The following is a 22,236-nucleotide window of genomic DNA, read 5'->3' as shown; positions in this document are numbered from 1 at the left end:
TGTAGTTGCACAGTACCAAGCACTTCATTAAATGCACAAGATATGTTAGTTATTAATTTTATTGTAATTTTTATTAATAATTACCATTTCATGCATGCCTGCATGTGGGCTACAGAGGGAAACAAAGATCTTTTTCATGTGCTCAGCAGGAATGTTTTTTGTCTTTTCTCTCTTTCTAGTGAGGAAAAAGCAGCTTAACGGGTGTGAGGAAAAAGAAACTACGCCTTTGGCATGCTGCCAGCTGGCTGTTGGCTGCTTTGAGTTTCGTTTTCCTTCTCCTTTCAGATGCGAAGCCGCCGCCCTCTCATCAGAACCTTCTGTCTGCAAACTGTTGCTCCTCCATACATCCGGACAGAGCAGCTCACGCTGCATCTACGCCTTCTCCAGCTCTTAAAGGCACGTAAGTGACTTCCTGCCTTCCAATGTTTCCCAGCAATGTGTGAAGATGATTGCCCGTTTTCCTTCCTTTGAAAAAGAGTTTCAGATTGGAATTGCTGCCAATGATCATATTTTTCTCTTTCGTTTTGTTTTTCAATGAAAATTTCAAGCACAGGGACCTTGAGAGAATAAATGAACACTAGTGTAATCTTATACAGTTTTATTGGATTTTTAAAGTGCTTTCCTTTATTTAATTAGAATAGTTTTTTTTTCTTAAAAACAAAAGCATCACAAATAATGTTTAAGTTATCTGTGAATCTCTCCAACATTTTCTTCTCTTCTCTTCCTTCCCAGAGGGAAATACTATCCAGACTTTGGTATAAATTGTTGTCATGCTTGCTTTTGTGCTTTTACTGTATGTATGTATGTATCTAAATATGATCTCTAGTATTGCTTTGTGTATTAACAGTTTGAATGATAATGCTGTGTCTGATTCTCAACTTGTTTTTATTCACTCAAGATTAGTTTTTTGAGCTTTATCTGTGTTGATACAAACACGTCTAGTTCACTCACTTCAATGCTCTTTAGTATTTCATTGCGTGAATATGCCAAAATTTGTACATCTAATTTTCTAATGTCATCATAAACAATGCTGTTATAGTATACTTGCTCTCCAAAATGACACATACCCATCAGGACAATGTGAATATTCTTGAATCTCCATATCCTGGTCAACTGTTGGTATTGCTGAAGTTTTCCTTGATGTAAAATGTTATCCCATTACTGTTTAATTTACAGTTCCTTGTTACTAGAACGATTGAACATGTTTTTGTGTGTTAATAGCACATTTGAGTTATCTCATCTGTGAATTTCCTCTTCACATACTTTGACTACTTTTCTATTAGGTTGTTCATGGTTTCCTTATTTCTTTAGAGGAACTCTTTGCATACGTTGGATAATGTTTGTAAAACATGAATGTTTTTAAATTGTATCTTTTATTGTAAGAAAATTTTGTTTTAATGTAGTCAAATTTATCTTTCTTTCCTTTATAGTTTGTACTTTTAGGATCTTATTTAGAAATCTCCCCCAATGCGAAGGTCGTAAAGACAGTCTCTGGTATTTCCCTCTAAAATTTTTCACATTTAGTGCTTCACACAAACTGGAATTTACTTTTGAGGATGCTATGAGATTATGAGGATGACGTGATTTAATTTTTCAAAACAAATTTTCCATAGGGCTGTCCACTTGCTCTCAAGGCTGAGTAATCAGTTGTGTCAACATTGTATTTGGTGTAATCCTTCCCTATTTCACTTCTTTCTTTACCTTGTGTTTGTTTCTCTGGAATGGCGCCCTGCAATGAAGCCTCTGCATGTTGGCCTCAAGCCATGTTTCCTCTGGGGCCCAGGATGTGAAAGTCAGTCAGGCTCAGAGGTCTTTATCACATTCTCCTCATTATTATAATTTTATTTAAGTCTCACCTTGCTATTCTCCACATCTATCTTGGCTATCCTTTGCTCCTCATAATATCACGTGAACTTTTGGGTCATCTTGTGACATTCAATGGAAAGAATGTTCTTGGGCGTTTGGCTGAGCTTGCACTGAATTTCATATTTTTGGTGTATCTTCTATAGGTATTGTCTTTGTGGTTACCTAAAACATCTTCTAACAATCTATTTTAAGCTGATAATTAATTAACTTCAATCACATACAGAAACTTTATGTTTTCACTTCCCTGCCTTATATTATTTGTCACAGCATATCTTTTTACACTGTGTATCCAGTAATATATTTTTATAGTTATATTTTTTACACTTTTCCTTTTTAACTTCTACCCCTGAATTAAAAGTGATTTACACATTACCACAATATTAAACTATTCTGTGTTTGTTTATAGATTTACCTTTACTAGAGATCTTTATATTGTCATAAGCTTTCATGTTTTTGTTTAGCATCTTTCACTCAACTTCAAGAACTCCCTGTATAGTTTCTTCTAAGGCAGTTCTAGTGGTGATGAACCCCTTCAGCTTTTATTTATCTGGGAAAGTCTTTATCTCTCCTTCACTTTTGAAGGACAATTTTTCCAGATATAATATTCTTGGTTGGCATTTTTTTCTTTTAGCACTTTGAATGTATAATCCCACTCTCTTCTGGCCTGCAAGGTTTCTGCTAGGAAATCTGCTGATAGTCTTATGGGGATTCCCTTGTGTGTGATCATTCATTTTTCTCTTTCCGCTTTAAAATTCTCTTTCTTGTCTTTGACTTTTGATCATTAGATAATAATGTATCTTTGTGTGGACTTCTTTAGATTTATCCTATATAGATTCTATTGGACTTTTTGAATCTGGATGCCTATTTCCCTCCCCATATTTGGGAAGTTTTAGGCCACTATTTCTTTTGATAAGCTTTAAAATGCCCAACACCTGCCTACTCCTGGGACTCTCATAATGGGTATATTGATTCATGTGATGATGTTCTATAAGTCCCTCAGGCTCTCTTGCCTCTTGTTCATTGTTTTTCATCTTTGCCCCTCTGACTTGGTGATTTCACATGAAACATCCCTGAGTTCACTTACTCTTCTGCATAATCAAATTTGCTGTTGAACTCTGTAGTGCATTTTTCAGTTCACTTATTGTATTCTTCAGCTTCAAAATTTCTATATTTAAAAATATATATATTTTCTGTTTGTAGAAATTCTTATTTTGTTCATGCATCATTTTCCTGAGATCATTGAGCACCTTTATGCTGGTTATTTTGAATTTTTTATGAGATAATTCATATACCTTGTTGGTTTCTGTGGATTTATTTTGGTCCTTTGATTGGACCATATTTTTTTGTTTCTTCATGTTCCTTTTAGCTTTGTTTTAGTATTTTTACATTTGAATAAACAGACAGTGCTTGCAGTCTTTGTGAACTGGATTTGTACAGGGAAAGACCTCACTAGTCAGCCCTGCTTTAGAAACTTAGAGCCTCTCAAATCTTCTCTGTGGATGCATTTTCTCCAGACTTGAGAGGATAAATTCCTAATTGCAGAAGTTTGTCAATTTCATTTTTTCAGAAGCTCCTTATATCTTCTTCCTTCTCATGTCTGTCTGCTATACCACAGGTTCTCTGGAGCAGTAGCATGTGGTCAGCTCTTTTGTGTTCTCTGGTCCTCCAGGTATCTCTAATATTCTAAGTTTCCTCAGTGCCATGGGTAGGAAACTAGCAAAAGTGTAGGTGTTATCCATTTTCCTGTTGGCTTTGATGTGGCTGGTTTTGTGCTTGCTTGGGGTATAGGACCCTCTTAATTGGTTTCTGGCCTTCTCACAAAGGGGATTTGTCCATGAATTGTTGTGCCCTTGTTTCTGTTGGATGAAGGAGAGGATGGGTCTTCCTAGTCCACCATTTTGCTCCTATTATCCTTCTTTCTTCTTTCTTTTAGTTTGCTAACATTCTGCTGAGGATTTTTCATCTATATTTATGAGTGAGATTAGTCTGTAATTTTCCTTGTATATAATGCCTTTAGAATGCATTAGTATCTAAATTATTTGCTGGAAGAGTTTATTTAAGAGTGTATTGTTTATTCCTCAAAGTTTGGTCAAATTCAGCTGTTAGATCTTTTTATCTTTGAGTTTATTTGTCAGAAGTCTTAAATGATGAATTTTGTTTTTAAAAACAGCTTTGAGACCATTGATATTTCCTATTTATTTTATGTCAGTTTTGATGTTTTGTTTTGCTCAGAATTTACCCATTTCACCTATTTTCAAATTTATTGTTTTAAAATTGTTCAGCTTGAACAATATTTTTATTGTTTGTAGCATATGTACTGATATTCTTTTCTATGTTCTTGACTTTGGTATCTCTCTCGTTTTTCTTTATTAGCTCCAGCAGTATTTTCCCAACTTTATTAATCTTTTTGAAAAATTAGCTAGTTTTGTTGATCTTCTCTTTGTATTCTTGTTTTTATTCCATTAATTTTTGCTTTTTTGTTATTACTTATTTTCTTCTACTTCCTTTGGGTTCAATTGGCATTTTTTCCTAACTTTTTGAAGATGAAGCTTATATCATTCATTTTCAGCCTTTCTTCTTTTCTGATACAAGTGTTTAAGGGTATACATTTTACTGCTTGTTTTAGCTTCAAAGTTTTGACAATAACATTTTATTATCATTTGATACAATTTCCTAAATTTCATTAAGATTTCTTATTTGTTCTATGGATTATTTAGAAGTCTATTTCTTTGTTTTCTAATGTATGGGAGGATCTGTTATTGTCTTTTTTCCTAATTTCTGGCTTAGATTCTTGTTTGAAATTATAGTTCTTTGAAATGTTTTGAGACTTGCTTGCTTTTTTAGGTTTGTTGGATTACTTCAATATCTGCCTTATCCTTTCTTTCTCTTACCATTGCACTCCAGTTTCACATGTTAGCCAGTTTTACTCTACCCTTAAGTTTCTTTTGTCCTCTCCTCTTCATCCTCTTTTTGTCTCATTGCTTCAGTTTGATGTATTTTCTTCTGACTAATTCTTCCTTCAAGTATTTAACCTGCAGTTAAGTGTATCTTTCAATTTTTAATTTCAGACACATATATATCTTAAGTGCAGAATTTATTTTTATCCTTTTTATTTTTTTTCATCTTATTGCCAAGAATTCAATCTTATCTTTTTATTTGAGCATACCAAACACAGTTATTTAAAAGTCTTTGTGGGTAACTCTTATCAGTATTGGTTTGTTTCTATTTTCTGTTTTTTCTTTTGGTTTTCTATCATGTTGTACTATTTGCTCCCCTGTGTTTATGATGAGTGTTAGGCATTGAATATAAAAGAACTGTAGAGATAATTTGAAGCTAAGAAAATGTTCTCTTCATCCAGACAAGATTTATTTTGCATCCGCCATGCAACTAGATGCACTGGCAATCCTCATTTAACTTAACCCAATTGTAGATTGGAATTACTAGAAGATGGAATTAAGTCTATTTCCAGTCTGCTCTTGTTTCTTCCCTATAGCTCTTCAGAATCCTAACCCATAGCCTGGGGGGGAGCCTTGCCAAGGCACCTTCCTTAATGCGTTATATTCTCCTAGCTCTATAAGTCTAGCAAAAGCTTTGCATAACTTCTCAGTATCTCAGGTACCTCTTCTAAAGTTGACAAATGCACCTCAGAGAAATGCTCCTAAATACCAAGCTTACCTCACTGTATTCACTACTTTTGCAAATCTTAGCCACTGACGTAATTCTTTATTGCTTTGTTAGTTCACCAGTGCTTTCAAATATATGTATTTTACAGTTTATCCTGCATTTCTCATTTCTCTCATTGAAAGAATTGGCACAATGGCTAATAGTCTATTCTGCCACTGCAGGACCTCCATATCTGTTAACTCCTTTCATATTTCGATTTCTTTCTTTGTGAGCTGTTTTCTGTATAAATTCCTCATTTCTATCTTCTAATTCATGGATTGGCAAACTGCGGCTTGTGTGTCAGCCACTGTTTTTGTAAAAAACCTTTTATTGGAACACAGCCATGCCTATTTATTTACATATTGTCTGTGGCTGCTTTTGCATTATATTGGCAAAGTTTAGTAATTGTGACAGAGACCACATGGCCCACAAAGTCTAAAATCTTTACTGTCCATCATTAAGAAAAAGTTTACTGATTCCTATTCTAATTTATTAATTTCCTTTATTTTTTATCCTGTCTGTAGTTTATTTTGTCTACTGACTTAAAACACTTAATATATTTTTTATTTCTAAATTACCTATTTTTTTATATCTACCTGTTTTTGTTCCATTTCTATATGTGGGTTTTTTTTTTTTCCCTTATAATCCAAATGACATGATTTAATTGGGTCAGGGAAAAAAGTAACTCACTGGAACTAAAAGCAGAAATCTGTGCTTTAAACCACTATGCTATGCTAGCCTCTCAACCTATTATTGTTTTTCCATTAGATACAGAACAATGGCAGTGACAACCAGATTGACGTGGAAAGAGGAAAAGAGTCTGCAACAGCTGCTTGGAAACGTTTCCTTGAGACTTCTTTATAAGTCTAGGGTGCATGGAGATAGCCCTGAGAATATGCTTAGAAAGTGTGCTCTTCAGGGGTCCACTATAACAGTGATATACTTCCATAACTCGCAACAAGACTGTATTCTTGGGTATCTTACTGTCATAGATTATGATTTCATAAAGCCAAAAGTTTTCTTCTATTCTTCATTTGAAAAGGATGAGACAAGTAAAACAAAAGCTGCGTGTTTAAATACAACACAGAAAATTACTGATGAAGAGCTAGCATTTTATTCCTCTGATAATAAGATTTTCTCTGTAATACCAAAGAATTCTAGACTTTTTATAAATGATGTGTTAAGGGAAAGACTTGGATTAAATTTATACAGTAACTTCAAATATTCGGAATGGGAAGTTTTTCGACTTGAAGGTATGTTAAATTAGATAATCCTACATTCTGGTTCTAGTCGTTGTGTTTGGTAGGTCATAACTGGTCTATGAGAACAAGGAAAAATGAGAGGAACAATCAAATTTCATGCCATCAAATTTCTCTTTCACAAACTCCAAAATGAAACCTGGGAGGCATAAAGGTTATGAGGTTACTACTCAGAAAGTATCGGCACCTTTGAGCAAAGTAAGTTGAGAAGTATAGCTGGAGAGATAGAGATAGAGACGGAGATGGAGAAAGAGAGAGAGAGGTGGGGAGAGAGGCCTTGCTATCAGAGCAGGGCTGTTTTGACACAAGTCCCCTTTTGTGTCAGCCCTAGGACCTCTAGATACAGTTCTGTGAGAGTTTCCAGAGCGAGTTAATGTGCAGAAAAGATAACTTTCTCTTCTTCTCATTAGGCTGCCAAATCTAACTGCTAGTTAAACAGCTCAGTCCCAGGTTATGCAAGCAGACTAATGCCTTATTTGGAAGGTAGACTTGGCTATGTTTAACCAGACAAGTTTTAAAAATTATTATGTTGTGTTTATTTCCTATAGGAATTAAGGATGTTGCAGGCTACGTACGCAAGAGAACAAGAGCCACAGAGTAAGTTAGGTTCTTGGACTGTTTGTTATTCATTTCATTTAGACCAATTGTATAAATGACACTGACAATGAAATAGTAAGATAAAAATTTTATCACTTGGAGTGATAAAAATGAATTAGAATGTTATTGACATAATGTGTTCAAGAGAACGTAGAACAACAGCAAAAACAAAACCACTACCAACTGTGAAACTTTTAAAATCCACCTGATGACAAATTGACTTCATGTTTCCCTTTGGACTATTTAGATTCAAAGTCTTCCAGACAGAGTCTAGATGACTATTTTAGATAATTCCTCTGAATCCTTTCCTTGAGAATAAAGTTTTTGGGGAACTTCAGTAAATTTTAAAAGCAAAGCCCCCCTTCCCCAATTTACAGACAAATACCTGCATTGCCTATATTTTGTTTTTATTTCTCCTTAATATAATATTTTTACAGAAAATAATAATTCTTCTTAAGTGGTGTTGATATTTCTCACCAGATTTGTGTTGTCTAAGGCTAATAATTTAACAATGATTTGGTTGCTGGTTAATGTTTAACTTTAGTCACATATAGACAAATGCATTTTCTTCAAGTCCCAAAATGCATAACGTTATACCATTTCAAATCACAGAAGATGCTAATATCAAGATAATAAGTAGATAATTAAAACGTATTTTTAAAAGGGAAGAAGAGAAGGATAATTGTGCTATTCTTTCTGGAAGTTTGGCTGTTGCATTTAACTACTGCATTTTGACAGGCGCAGAAATGAGCTGCTAGAAGACCTCAGAGCCTACAAACCTTATGCAGACTTGGTTTCAGAAATTCGTATTCTTTTGCTGGGTCCAGTTGGGTCCGGAAAGTCCAGTTTTTTCAATTCAGTGAAGTCTGTTTTCCAAGGCCATGTGACTCGCCAAGCTGCAGTGGGGGCTGATCTTACCAGCATTACTGAACTGGTAAGTTATTGCAGGATTTCCTGAGAGTTTTGATTATAGGTTAGAATTATTGTTTGTTAATTTGTTTGCCATTTTCTCTAATAACGGTAACCTCCTCCTAACCTACAAACAATTAAATGCTAAATCAAATACAAAACAGGAGCAAAAGTTCAATCAGAATTGTCTTCCTTGAGTTATATGATATAGGGAGGCTTTCCTTCTTTAGATGCAAGGAGTAGTTATATGAAGAATGCTTTTTGGCGTCTGTAAAAAACAGCAATAAAATTTAAAAAAATTTGTGGATATCTAAGTCCATTATATTTAATGTACATTTTTACTCACGTCCCCTATGGTTTTACCTGGATTGAAATGATTTTGTCTTTTTTATAATAAAATAATGAGGTTTATGTAATACAGTAATTTTCCATTTATAAGATCATTCTATAAAAAATGAGAATGAAAAACAAAACAGCAATTCACTTTGGTGGATCAACTTTCAAAGAGTAAATCTATCAATGCCCCTACGAACAGTGTCTTATTTGTAAACAAATATATTTAAGGAAATAAGTACTAACATAATTTTTTAAATTCGTTTTTTACTCTAAAGATCTACAAATTACTGTGCAATATTTAGCTGGAAACTCCCTTCCATTCTATGCTTGTCAAGATTATCATATAATCAAACAAAAAAAAAGAAAGAAAATGAATAGAGAATTTCATAATCAACTTGTTTTTCTGTGATTGCTACAACCTAATGCTGTTATCTTCTGATGGGGAATATGTTGTACATTGTCAATGCAAAATTTAGCATAAGACAGTAATGGCTCATTTTAGTTTTGTATCGCATTTAATAACTGAAAGAATTTTCTAGGACTTTTAAGAATCACATCTTGTTTTTGATGTTTACCAGATTCTATTAACTTGGGTGGCTTTATTTTGGTATGTTATGTCTATTCTCAGAAGCCAAGGCAAGACACTGTAACAGCAATTCCATACATTAAGTATTGATTGAAACATTTCTGTTTGCTAAATATTATGTTGGCAATAGAGATCTAAATGTAAATAATACTTGGTCCGTTTGCTCAGGGATCTCAGAGACCCATGTAGGTAATAAACAAATAAGTACGATTCAATGTGATAGATGCTATAATAGAGGTACTTATCAGGGCAAAATTTCTCTCCCTTCCTTTTATGTTGAAAACTCTGAAGGCATTGTTTTAAGAGAAGATATAGATCCTGAACTCCAAATACCATATAAACTGAAGGAATATAAGACAGAATATTTTTGAGGGAAACAGAATATTTTATTGTTCAGAGACCCTTCTCTTTGGAGAATTGAAATTGTAAAGGAAACAAATCAATGGTTAATGGAGCTATGAATCTGCATATTGATCTTGAAATTTTACAATATGCTGAAGTATGTAACTCCAGTGCTTTGTGTAATTCCTTTCATGTTGAGGCACCAGTGAGTCAATTCACTTAGATCAAAATCTCCAATGGGATTACTCCTAGGCATTTCATGGACCAATGGGAGCTTTTGACTCCATCGTCGATTACAATAGGCCTTTCCTGGTTTGGAATGGGAGAGCTGTAATGCAAGTGTTGTCTGGTGTCTCTGAGAGACCCTTTTCTTTGTGATTCTTCCCAAATCTTTCCTAGTTGTGCCTATGTCAGATGTGTATTTGACCAATAAATGAAAATTTTTCATAAAATACTCCTGAAAAATGCTCTTTGGATCAGATTGAGTGTTTATCTAAGAAAGAAGATTGATAAGTAGTGCTTCTCAAAGTGAGGTTTGTGGACCCCTGAGGCCCTTTTAGGGGATCTGTGACTTTAAAATTATTTTTATAATAATGCTAAGATGGTTTTTGCTTTTTCCAGTGTATTGATATTTGAACTGATCATACAAATGCAGTTTCATCTGTTGGCACCTTAGCACAAATCAAGCAATGTCATCAAACACTACTAGTAGTCACTGATTCCTCCCTACCACTGAGCTTGCAGTAAAAACAAATGAACAAAATGCCAGTTCCACTTAAGAATGTCCTTGATGAATCAGTAACAATTATTGATTTTCTTTAAACTCAACTTTTGAGTACACATCATTTTAATATTTTGTGTATTTGAATGGGAAGTGCATATGAAGCACTTCTCATGCACATCAAAGTAAGGTGATTGTTGGAGCAAAGGCGTTGATGCGATTGAGTTGTACTTTCCTCATGTAACATCATTTTTAATTGAAAAGACAGTTGACAGACTTGCTTATTTATACCTGGATATTTGGCAAACGTTTTTTGGAAAATGCATAAAGTGAGTCTATCACTCCAAGGAAAGCAACCAACAGTCTTTGTTGCCAATGAGAGCATTTGAGCTTTTAAGAAAAAATTAGAATTTTGGGAAACTTGTGCCCACTGCTCTGAGTTTGATAACTTCCCAACACTTAAAGATTTATCTGATGAGATTAATGATAGTATTAACAAATATGATATTTTAATATTGTACAATGAAATGTGCCAATATCTGGAAGATACAGATAAGCCAGTGGACCAGTATTTTCAAATGACCAATGCATCAGGTTACAAAGTATACATGGATAAAAGATATATACAAAGTGTAAGATAGATCAATCAATTTAATATAAGGGTGTAAAAATGTCACAGATTTCACATAGCAGCTAACCTTTCAGAAACGGTCACTCGTTGAGCTTTGATGTATTACTGACGAGGAAAATGCACAATTCTCTGAAAGCTATTAAATTAAATACTCCCTCCATTTTCTACTACATATGTATGTATGAGGGCAGATTTTCTTCATATACTTCAACTGAAACAATATGTCACAAGAGATTGAGTAAAGAGGCAGATATGAGAATCCAGCTGTTTTCTGTTAATCCAGACATTAAAGAGAATTGCAAAAAGTAATCAAGCCCACTTTTTCAAATAATTTTTTTGTAAAATACTTTTTTAAAATGAAGATGTTATTTAGGTTAACATGTAATGATTTATAATTGTACTTTTAAATGATTTAAGAAATATTTAAAATTTTTCAGTTTTAATTTCTAATATGTTAAATATCAATACATATAACGCACATAAATAAAGTATCTTTGGGATCCTCAATAATTTTTAAGAGTCTAAGGTAACCTGGAAACCAAAATTTTTGAGAGCCACAGTGTTAAAATATTAACCAGTTTCTGTTGCTTTCTCTTGTCCTATCTTGATTGCTAGTTGAAGAATAAATTTTATAGTTAATATGTTTTGTTATTACAGTATAGGGTATATCCTATTAAAGATGGGGAAGATGGCAAATCTCTGTCATTTATGTTGTGTGATTCCATGGGGCTGGATGAGAAAAAGGGAGCAGGATTGTGCCTGGATGACATACCCTACATCTTAAAAGGCTGCATACCAGACAGATATCAGGTAAGAATTCTCCAATCTCTAAAACATTTCAAATCATTTTAGTCAGTGCTTTTTGTTGAATTTTAACCCAATAAAGCTGTTTCAACTGTCATAAGGTGGTCTCCACATCAACCGATGCTACTTTACTTTAAATGAATAAGTATTCACATAAGTAAAGAACAGTAACTGCTCTTCTAGCATTCTAGCATTAAGAAATATAACCAAAAGGCAGGATTCTATTCCTACAAGTTCCTGGCAAAGGTCAGGAGAAGATTGTGCTTGTATCCCTCTTTGCAATGATGTAAAGTAATAGAAAAGTAGTTGAATCTCCTGCACTTTTTTGATCACTTAGACAAAATACTGGAACAATTAACCACTCTTTCTTGATGTGTGATGTTATGCTGTAAGTGCGTAAGCTTCGCTACTTAAATACTACATAAACACCTAGACCCAAAGTGGTCTCTGTCACTAATTAGATGTGTACCCATAAGCAAGTTACACACTTGTCTCTGTAAGTCTTAGTTTTTTCATGTGTGAAATGTAGGTAATAACAATGCTCATCTCATGGGGTGACTGAGAAGATTAAATGAGGTGATGTACTCTAAATTCTCAAAAATTAACAATTATTATCACTTTTTTTTAGGTATTGGGTGTAAGACAATCAGCCTCAGTTTCTAAACAGTGACTTCTTTTGCCTCTCAGTTGTCCTTGATCGGAAACCTTAATTAACCATGTACTCATTTATTCAAAAACCATTTATTAAAAATCCAATTTGTGCCAGACATTATGCTAGTTACTGGAAACACATGGTTGAATAAGAACATAATTCTTGTCCTCATGGAGCTCACAATCTAAGGAGACATAAGATACAGGGAGAAGGAACAGAGCAGAGAGATGGGAGAAATCATGAGCATACCAACACCTTCATTTTTCACAGCAGAGAATCAATCAGTCAGTCCAACATTGAAATACATAGTTAAAAAAATAATGAAGCCAGCCTTTTATTATGTTTTGTAATCTATTTTCTTAATCCTAGAGAGTATTGTCTTGTGGGAAGGAGATATTCACATGAAATTTGGTATTTCTTCTGTTTCACTTTAGTTTCTTTTTCTTCTGTAAAATTAAAAGAAATCACAGTATTTTAGTTCAAATGGAATTTTCAATATATCTTTCTCTCTCTCCATGGGTCTATTTAAATAGGCAAATGCTTGGAGATGGGTCTTAAATAATGTGTAACAGGGGCTGGCCCCATGGCTGAAAGGTTAAGTTTGCGCACTCTGCCTTGCTGGCCTCGGGTTGCACCAGTTCGGATCCTGGGTCCAGGCATGGCACCACTCATCAAGCCACGCTCTGGTGGTGTCCCACATAGCACAAATAGAATATACAACTATGTATTGGGGGCTTTGGGGAGAAGAAGAAAAAGAAAAAAAAGAAGAAGAAGATTGACCACAGATGTTAGGTGCCAATCTTTAAAAAAAAAAAGTGATGTGTAACAAATGTTAATGGTAGTCTTCTTCTGGAGATTGAGATTGGAAGTTAGCTGTTTAAAAAAACATTGTTTGTACTTTCTTGAAATATAATGTAAATTATGGATAATTATCATTTTCACCAAAGTAATGAGGTGGTTTTTCTGTAAAAAAGGTATAATGGCATTATGCTCACAGTGGAGAAGTATGTAAGGGGTACTACTAACTAATCTGGGAAGGAATAGCTAGGGGGAGGGCAAGTTTTGGGTTGGAGGTTAGTGGTGGTCATGTTTGAAGCATGAATTGTGTCTGAAAGAATTCATCAGAAACTCTGTAAATGTTACCTTATGTTTTTATAACAGTTTAGTCCCCACAAACCAGTTACACCCAGTCATCCTACTTTCATCACCTCTCTGTCACTGAAGGAAAGGATTCACTGTGTGGCTTATGTCTTAGATATCAACTCTATCAGCAATCTCTCCTCTAACATGGTGGCCAAACTCAAACAAGTTCACAAAGAAGTGTTAAACTGCGGTGAGTCTCATTGTACTTATCAAAAAATTTTTATTACAAAATAACTATAGATTCACTGGAAGTTGCAAAGAAAGCACAGAGAGGTCCTGTGTACCTTTCATCCAATTTCCTGAGCCCTGGGTTGCTTGGTAACAAGAGCAGGCAGAGATCATTCACAGGCTTGACTGAAGGAAAGGCCCTAAATCCTAGTCGTCAGTCGTTAAATACTAGAATGGCCATAGTTTTTTGTCATGTGTGGTTTTCCTATGGCTTGATAGGGGACTCGTCTCCCTACATTATGTGACTAGATCAAAATCCTCACTGTTATAATGTGTGTGTATAGCTCTACGTCATTTTCTCACGTTTAGATTCGTGTAACTACCACTTCGATCAAGGTACATAACTATTTCATCAATACAAAAATCTCCCTCATGGTACCCTCCTAATCCCTTACCATCTCTAAGTCTTGGCAATCACTAATCTCCATTTCCATAAATTTGCCATTTTAACAATTTTATATAAATGAAGTCATACGGTATGTCATCTTCTGAGACTGACTTTTTTCACTCAGCCTAATCTTCTTTGAGGTCCATCAAAGTTGTTTTGTGTATCAATTATTTATTCTTTTTTATTGTTGAGTAGTATTCCATGGTGTAGATATACCACAATTTGTTTAACCATTCTCTATCAAAGGACATTTTGATTACCTTTAGTTTTTAGCTATGACAAATAGAAGTCCTATGAACCTTAGTGTACAGGTTTTTTGTGTAGACATAAGTTTTCATTCCTCTGGGATAATTTTTCAGCTGTGTGATTGCTGGAACCCATAAGTGTTTAATTTTTAAGAAACCACCAAACTACTCTCTAGAATGATTCCACATTTTATATTGCCACAAGCAATATATGAGAGATCCAGTTTCTCTGCATTCTTGTTAGTATTTGGCATTATTGTTACTTGTAAAAATTTTAACTCTTCTGATAGGTGTGCAGTGATAGGTCACTGTGATCTTAATTTGCATTGTCCTAATGACTAATTACATTGAACATCTTTTCATGTGCTTCTTTGCCTCTGTATATCTTCTTCAGTGAAATCTCTCTTCATGCCTTTGGCCTATTTTCTAACTGGACAGTTTGATTTTTTACTATGGAGTTTCAAGAGATCTATGAATTCTAGATATGAGTCAATAGTCAGATATACGATCTGCAAATATTTTCTTCCAGTGCCTAGTTGGCTTCTCACTGTCTTAACAGAGCCTTTCACAAAACAAAATTTTAAGAATTTTGATAAATTGAACTTCAATTTATCAATTTTTTCTTTTAAGGATCATGCTCTTCATTTTGTGTCTAAAAATTCTTCACCAAGCTTTAGGTCCATCAATTTTTTCTGTTTTCTTCTAAAGGGTTCATAGTCTTATGTTTTACATTTAAATATATGATCTATTTTGAATGAATTTTTGTGTAAATGTGAGGTTTAGGTCAAGGTTCGTTTTATTTTATTTTTGCCTGTTAATATCCAATAGCTCTAGTACCAATTGTTGAAAAGACTGTCATTTCTCCTTTGAATTGTTTATGCTTCATTGTCAAAAATCAGTTGTCTTTACTCTTGTGTGTCTATTTCTGTCCTCTCTGTTCTGTTCCATTGATCTATGAGTTTATTCTTCCACCAACACCATACAGTTTTTATTAACGTAGCTACAAAATAATATAGTAGGTCTTAAGTTGGGTAAAGTGATTTCCCCTACTTTATTCTTACTTGTCAAAATTGTTTTAGCTATTCTAGTTCCTTTGCATTACCATGGGAATTTTATAATTACTTTGTCTATTTCTACAAAAAATCTTGATGGGATATTGATAGTAATTACATTAAACCTGTATAGAAATTTTGGGGGAATTAATATCTTTCCCATGTTGGGTCTTCCAATCCATAAATGTACTATATCTCTCCATTTATTTAGATCCTTGATTTCTTTCATCAGTTCTCTGCAGTTCTCAGCATCCAAGTCCTGTACATGTTTTATTAGATTTAAACTTAAGTATCTACTTATTTTGAATGCTTATGAATGGTATCATATTTATAATTTTGGTTTCCACATGCTTATTGCTAGTATATAAATTTACAATAGAATTTTGTATACAGATCCTATTTCCTGTGACCTTGTTGAACTCATTTATTAGTTGTAGGAAAATTTTTCTTGATTCTTAGGGATTTTCATGCCATCTCAAATAGGGGCAATTTCTTTCTTTTCAATTTGTCCTTATTTCCCCTTTCTTGACTTCTTGTCCTGGCTAGGACCTCCAGTGCTATGTTGAATAATAGTGGTAAGAGCAACACCCATGCCTTATTTCTGATCTAAGGGGGAAAGTATTCAGTGTTTCATCATTATCACCCATTAGCCATGGGTTTTCTATAGTTGTTCTTTATCAAGTTGTGGAAATTATTCATTATTTCTAGTTCTCTAAGAGGTTTTTGTTTTTTTTAAATCATGAATGGGTATTGAATTTTGTCAAGCAGTTTTTCTCCATAGATTGATATGATCGTGGGATTTTTTCCTTTTTATCCTGTTAATATGGTGAATTACACTTATTAATTTTTGAATCTTGAGCCAGCCTAGTCTTCTTAGAATAAAACCCATGTATTTCATCGCCTATAATTTTTTTATATACTGCTGAATTCTATTTGATAATATTTTATTGAGAGTTTTTACATCTTCGTGTTTGAGGGATATTGGTCTGTAGTTTTCTGTTTTCCTATGGTCTTTCTCAGGTTTTGGTATCAGGGTAATACTTGCCTCATAAAATGAGTTGGGAAGAGATCCTTCTTCTTCCATTTTCTAGAAGAGATTATGTAGAAATGATGTTAATTTCTTTTTAAATGTTTGGTAGAATACTCCAATGAAACCATCTGGGCCTGGAGATTTCTTTTTCAGGAGTTTTTAAAACCAAAACTTCAATTTTACAATAGTTACAGAGCTATTAAAATTATCTATTTCATATTAGGTGAGTTGTGGTAGTTTGTAGTTTTTAGTTTTAGTCTATTTCAACTAAGTTGTCAAATTTATATGTGTAGAGTTGTTCACAGCATTCCTTATTATCCTTTTTACATTTGTGGGGTCTGTAGGGATACCCCAGTCCTTCCTGATATGGGTGATTTGTGTCTTCGCTTTTGTTTTTCTTTGCCAGTGTTTCTAGAAGTTTGTCAATTTTATTGATCCTTTCAAAGAAGCGTTTTGGTTTCATTGATATTTTAAATTGTTTTCGTGTTTTCAATTTATTCATTGATTTCTGCTCTTTATGATTTCTTTCATCTTCTTGATTTGGGTATAATTTGCTCTTCTTTTTTCTAGTTTCTTGAGGTGTAAACTTAGATTATTGATTTTGGACTTTTCTTCTTTTCTATTATAAGCATTGAGTGCTACATATTTTCCTGTCAGCACTGCTTTAGTCATGTCCCACAAATTTTGATATGTTGTGTTTTCATTAACATCCAGTTTAATGTATTTTTCTTTCCCTTGAGAATTCCTCTTTGACTCAGGAATTATTTAAAGTGTACTTTTTAACTTTCAAGTGCTTGAGATTTTTCCTGTTACCATTCTGTCATTGACTTCTAGTTTGATTCCATTGTGATCAAAGGACACACTCTGATTTAAATTCTTTAAAATTTTTTGACGTTTGATTGATGGCTCAGGATGTGCTATATCTTGGCAAATGTTCCACGGATACTTGAAAATAATATGTATACTGCTGTTTTTGGTGCCATGTTCTCCAAATGTCAATTAGATTGGATGTTCTCCGTTTTTGGTATAAGTGATTTTTTTATTATAGCTTGGGTATTTGGGGTATTCTGCTACCAGACTCTGGATTTTATTTAAATCCTGTGTCTTAGCAGACCTCTTCTGACACTGTGCTGGCGAGAGTGAAAGTACAGCTTCCCCACTAGGCCTTGTTTGACGCCTTTTACTGGGAACAGCACTTTGTTATTACTCCCCATGTGACCTTCACACATACCCCAGGGAGGTAGGAGCCTCCTTCAGGCTGGGTGAATGGTGGTTAAAGTTGAAGTTCCTCACTTGGGCTCCTCTGACACTGGTAGAGAGGGAGAGGGGTACCTCATTACTGTTAGTTGTGGTGGATGTCCAGGATCCCCAAGTAGCCTGCACTGACACCATTAGGGGCACCTAGTACAGTGCAGGTATAAAAGTCCTGGCTACCTACTTGTTCTTCTTCTATGATACTACCCTGGAAGGGGGTAGAATTTGGAGAAGGGAAGATACATTTCCACGAGTGGGACTGAGGTTATTTCAGTGGTGTTTGGATGGGATAGTGTGGCTGTTGTCTGAAAGTTTTGTGTCTTTCTAGGTTGCACCTTTTCTCATGCTTTGGCTGGAGAGACAAACTTCTTTCCCTTCTCTTTCCTCTTTTGTCCTTCCCTTCCCTTCCCTTCTTTCTCTTTCCTTTCATCCTTTCCCTTCCTTTCTTCGCTTCTCTTCCCTTTTCCTTCCTTTCCCTTCCCTGCTTTCCCTTCCTTTTTTCCCCTTTCTTCCCTTCCCTTTCCTTTCTTTGATTTTCACCAGCTCCAATTGACATTTCCTGCTTCTCCAGTAGCCAATATGGGATATACAAAGTAAAGGGAAAACCTAGAGAACTCACCACCACGTTGTTCCTTGGTTCCCAAGGTCCCTAGCCAGTCTACCTTCTCTCCATCTTTCAGTCTTTGCATTTGATTTACATGTAATATTCAATGCCTTTAGCTGTCCTTAGCAGGAAGAATAAGGAAAAGTGTGTCTACTCCCTTTGGTCCAGAACTGGAAGTCCTCTCATTGAACTTCCAAAAAAATTTAGCGTAAAGAATTGTCTGGGCATTTATACTCTAGAGCCTTATTGTTTAGTATATCAATATGAAGACAGATTATATTTAGGGTCTGAAAAAACTGTGCTGTTTAATGTACAGAGCATGGTCTTAGTGGCTAAGTAAATCTAGATTTTTTAATAGTCATAAATTTTGATCTTGATAAAGTTAAGTGCACTGAACTTTAGTTTCTTCTATATAAGATGAGAACAATAAGTTCTGCATCTAAAGATTGTAGTAAACCTTAGATGTACTCAATGTAAGTATATAAACATATACAAACATTTACCAGCTCTAAAATTATGGTGAGTGTGGGATAAGACTCAGTTACAGAAGGGCTAAGATTTGAGATAAGTTTTTCAGGGGCACGTGACTAGATACCATGCTGGGTGGCAATGCTTAATGCATCTGACTGTACTGACTTAGGACCTCTAAGAAAACATTGCTTTAGTTCTGAAAGAGAAAAATGGTATTGTAACAGAAGTTGAAAAAAATTATACATGTCACTTGAGAACTGCCCTCTATCAGAGGCCAGGTTTTAATTGGCCAACTTTGCTAGTTATTCCTCTGAGACTTGAATGAAGAGAAGATAGTAAAGGCAATCATTTAGTAATAGGGATCACAAACACAGGGTTTCTGTAACGGGAAAATACGGAAAGCTCTGGTAAAAGAGTCTTATGAGTATCCTTGACTGGCATATGGAAATCTCAACTTTATAATATTTTTTCCTGGGGAAGCAGTTGTTAGTAAAGCAGAACTTTGACTGTGTTGGATGGTGAGTGTGATTTACTCATCTGGTCTCTGTGGTTTGAGGGAGAAGGCAAGAGGTCCTTAGTATGACTGTGAAATCAGTGTATTTTGCTTTCATAAATGTTCACATACCACCCTTCTCACTTTCTCTCTCTCTGGGGGTTCATTTTCAGTTCTCAAGGTCCAGCAACCACTTTTCCCCCTTGACCAGTTTAAAACACACTATTTAAATGAGATAGTAGATAATTGCATCTTAGTGTGAATTTAGTTGAATTTAGGAATGATCTCTCGTATTGGAAGAAAAAGATCATTTTTTCTATTAGAAGAACTTCACATCCCATCTTTAGGTTTATTGTGGATATTTCGTTCTTTCCAAATCTTAAAATCAACCTACAGAGAGCTGCTTTAACACATATGTAATTACCTTGTTGACACATTGCTGTTTATGACATAAAATAACTAATTTATCTACTTGCTATAGGTATAGCACACGTAGCCTTGCTTACTAAAGTGAATAATTACGATGAAGTTCTTCAAGACGACCTTTTAAACATGAGTAAATCTATGACTTCTAAAACCCAGGTAAAGAATACTGTTTGTAACCCGATATTATTGCAATAGTGTTATACTGCGTGTGTGTGTGTGTGTGTGCACGATCACACTACATATTCACAGGTAAATGAAGAAATGGATCAACTGTCTGGTTAATTCAAGTTTACCCACTTTAAAACAATAACTGTCTGAATTAAAATCACATTAAGGAGAGAATTTATCAAGTTATTGCTTTTTTGGTCTCTTTCTTAAATTATATTAATTTCAGTCAAATTTCAGATATAAAACATGCTTATTAAATTCATTTTTTCACAGGTAATGAATATCCAAAGAATGCTAAACATTCCTATTTCTAATATCTTGATGGTTGAAAATTATGCTTCAGAGTTGACGCTGAACCCTTTAAAGGACGTTCTGATCCTCTCTGTGCTGAAGCAGATGTTACGGGCTGCAGATGACTTCTTACAAGATTTGCCCTGAGAAAACAGGTAGTCTGGCCCCTTTCTGGTCCTCTCATAAAACGTTAGTGCTTTTTGAGAAACACTAAGTTATACTTTAATTGGATGGCTGGTGCCCATATGCCCGCTCTAGTTCTGACAGCCAGGTTAGGATATGTGCTCCTTTTCTACTCTTTTTTGTTTCATGTTCAGATGAAATTGCATGAAATTTCCAACTCTGCATGTGACATCAGTTGCCTTGATTATGATGCTTGGACCAAACCTGGATTGGCGCACCCGATTTGAGTTGATGTCTGCTGACAGCTTCCTTGAGACTCTGCTTTCATTCATGTTTTGTTCTCTGTCCCTGACAGCATCTAACTGATGGTACCTTCTAGGATCAGTCATTCCTCAAGCCCAAAGGCCAACCCTAAGAAGTGGTGGGCCAAGATATGCCCTCCTGCAAACCACCTCCCATATTTCTGCATCACTTACGATTTAATTTCTGTGACAGCTTTCTAAACTTCCCTAGCAAAATTAACTATTTCCTTACTTATTCTTCTATAGTACTTTATATAAAACTCTATGTGAATACTAATAATACTGAATAATGATTCTAAAATGATTATATAGATATCTGCCTCCCTAGATAGATTGTGAGTTCTTTCAGAAGCAGAGTTCGGATTTTACTTATCTTTGTTTTCACAGATCTTCGCACGGTACCTGGCAGGGAGCAAGTATACTCGCCATTAGGCATCCCTCCCACGCTCCCCAGAATGATAACATGTGCTTAAAATTTGCCTTCTTATAGAATGGAAGACTGAGAGAGAATGAAATGCTAGAGAGAAGAAATGGAAATAAAGGAGAAGATGTTTCACTTATCTCTGGATGAAAATATGAATTTAAGTTAATTAAAAAGAGCTAATATTTCTTAAGAACTTATACTTTATTCTGTGAGAAAATAAAATTTCTTCTTCTAATGAATCTATGCCTGATTTTCATTGATTGAATTCCAGACAATCCTAGCCGTGTATGCAAAGAAGAGTGATCAAGCAGGTTACCAGTGCAAGTCGATAAGAAACTTGTCATATGCCAGTGCTGCCCAATGATTCTCAAGTCCTCTAGGTGGCTGTCCAAGTTAGGACTATTAATAAAGAAAAAAAGAATCCCAGAAGATAGTTTTCAGATTTTTCTAATCTTATTTTTTTCCCCTTCTTCTTCTTCTCCCCAAAGCCCCGGAGTACATCGTTGTATCTTCTAGTTTTAGGTCATTCTGGTTGTGCTACGTGGGATGCCACCTCAGCATGGCCTGATGAGTGGTGCCATGTCCCTGCCCAGGATCCGAATCGGTGAAACCCTGGGCCGCTGAAGCAGAGTGAGCGAACCCAACCACTCGGCCACGGGGCCAGCCCCCAGATTTTTTTTCTAAAGACTTTTCAACTTTCTTCTCCAAATTTCTTAGTCTTTTTCAATGAATATGACTTGATTCAATAGTTATCTATATTACACTAGTCATTTACTTTTAATCCAAATTGTTGTCTTCTTTGAGAAGTCCTGGGTATTACAAAGGCAAGAACATCTTAGGGATAATTATGGGAAAAGGAATATTTCCTAAAGCAAAATTGCAGGTGAAGCTGTGCTCAAAGGAATGTCCAGAACCATGGTTCATTGGAAGAGATGAACAGGGTCTTTAAAAAAGATCTAGGAATAGAATAGTCATAGGTATTAAGGAGAGGAGCCAGAAGAAGACATTGGGAACAAAAGTAGATTGGCAGCCAGGATGGTAATGATATGGATGTAGGGGGCAACAGGTCCCAAAAGTAAGGTGTGTTTATCTCCATGTGATCCAGGGAAAATGAAAGGCACCACCATTGTTGGTTGGGAGAGACTGAAAGTGATCGAAGACGCACCATTGTCCTCACCATCTATAGGGCCATAACTCATCCTTGCCCAGGTTGGAGCCAGCAAAAATC

The 22,236-nt window shown here is 35.0% G+C and overlaps 1 protein-coding gene across 4 annotated transcripts; it reads left to right on the top strand.

The window, feature by feature from the left end:
• Nucleotides 1–220: 220 nt before the first annotated feature.
• Nucleotides 221–21,247, top strand: IFI44L (interferon induced protein 44 like). Of its 4 annotated transcripts, none has more exons than XM_005610475.3 (9): nucleotides 221–396; nucleotides 6,298–6,782; nucleotides 7,337–7,385; nucleotides 8,124–8,319; nucleotides 11,568–11,720; nucleotides 13,528–13,699; nucleotides 19,756–19,856; nucleotides 20,142–20,314; nucleotides 20,972–21,247. In XM_005610475.3, exons 2-8 carry the CDS (start codon nucleotides 6,308–6,310, stop codon nucleotides 20,304–20,306), a joined length of 1,311 nt encoding a protein of 436 aa, XP_005610532.3. In that variant the 5' UTR covers nucleotides 221–396; nucleotides 6,298–6,307; the 3' UTR covers nucleotides 20,307–20,314; nucleotides 20,972–21,247. The 4 variants fall into 4 exon arrangements, with proteins under 4 accessions (XP_005610532.3, XP_070123573.1, XP_005610534.3 ...); XM_070267472.1 differs by having other exon boundaries at nucleotides 248–396; nucleotides 21,075–21,247; XM_005610477.4 differs by having other exon boundaries at nucleotides 266–400; nucleotides 21,075–21,247.
• The last annotated feature ends 989 nt before the right edge of the window (nucleotides 21,248–22,236 follow it).

The sequence above is a fragment of the Equus caballus genome, chromosome 5 (genome assembly GCF_041296265.1).
Source record: "Equus caballus isolate H_3958 breed thoroughbred chromosome 5, TB-T2T, whole genome shotgun sequence".
Taxonomy (NCBI): domain Eukaryota; kingdom Metazoa; phylum Chordata; class Mammalia; order Perissodactyla; family Equidae; genus Equus; species Equus caballus.
This window is presented reverse-complemented; position numbering and strand designations above follow the sequence as displayed.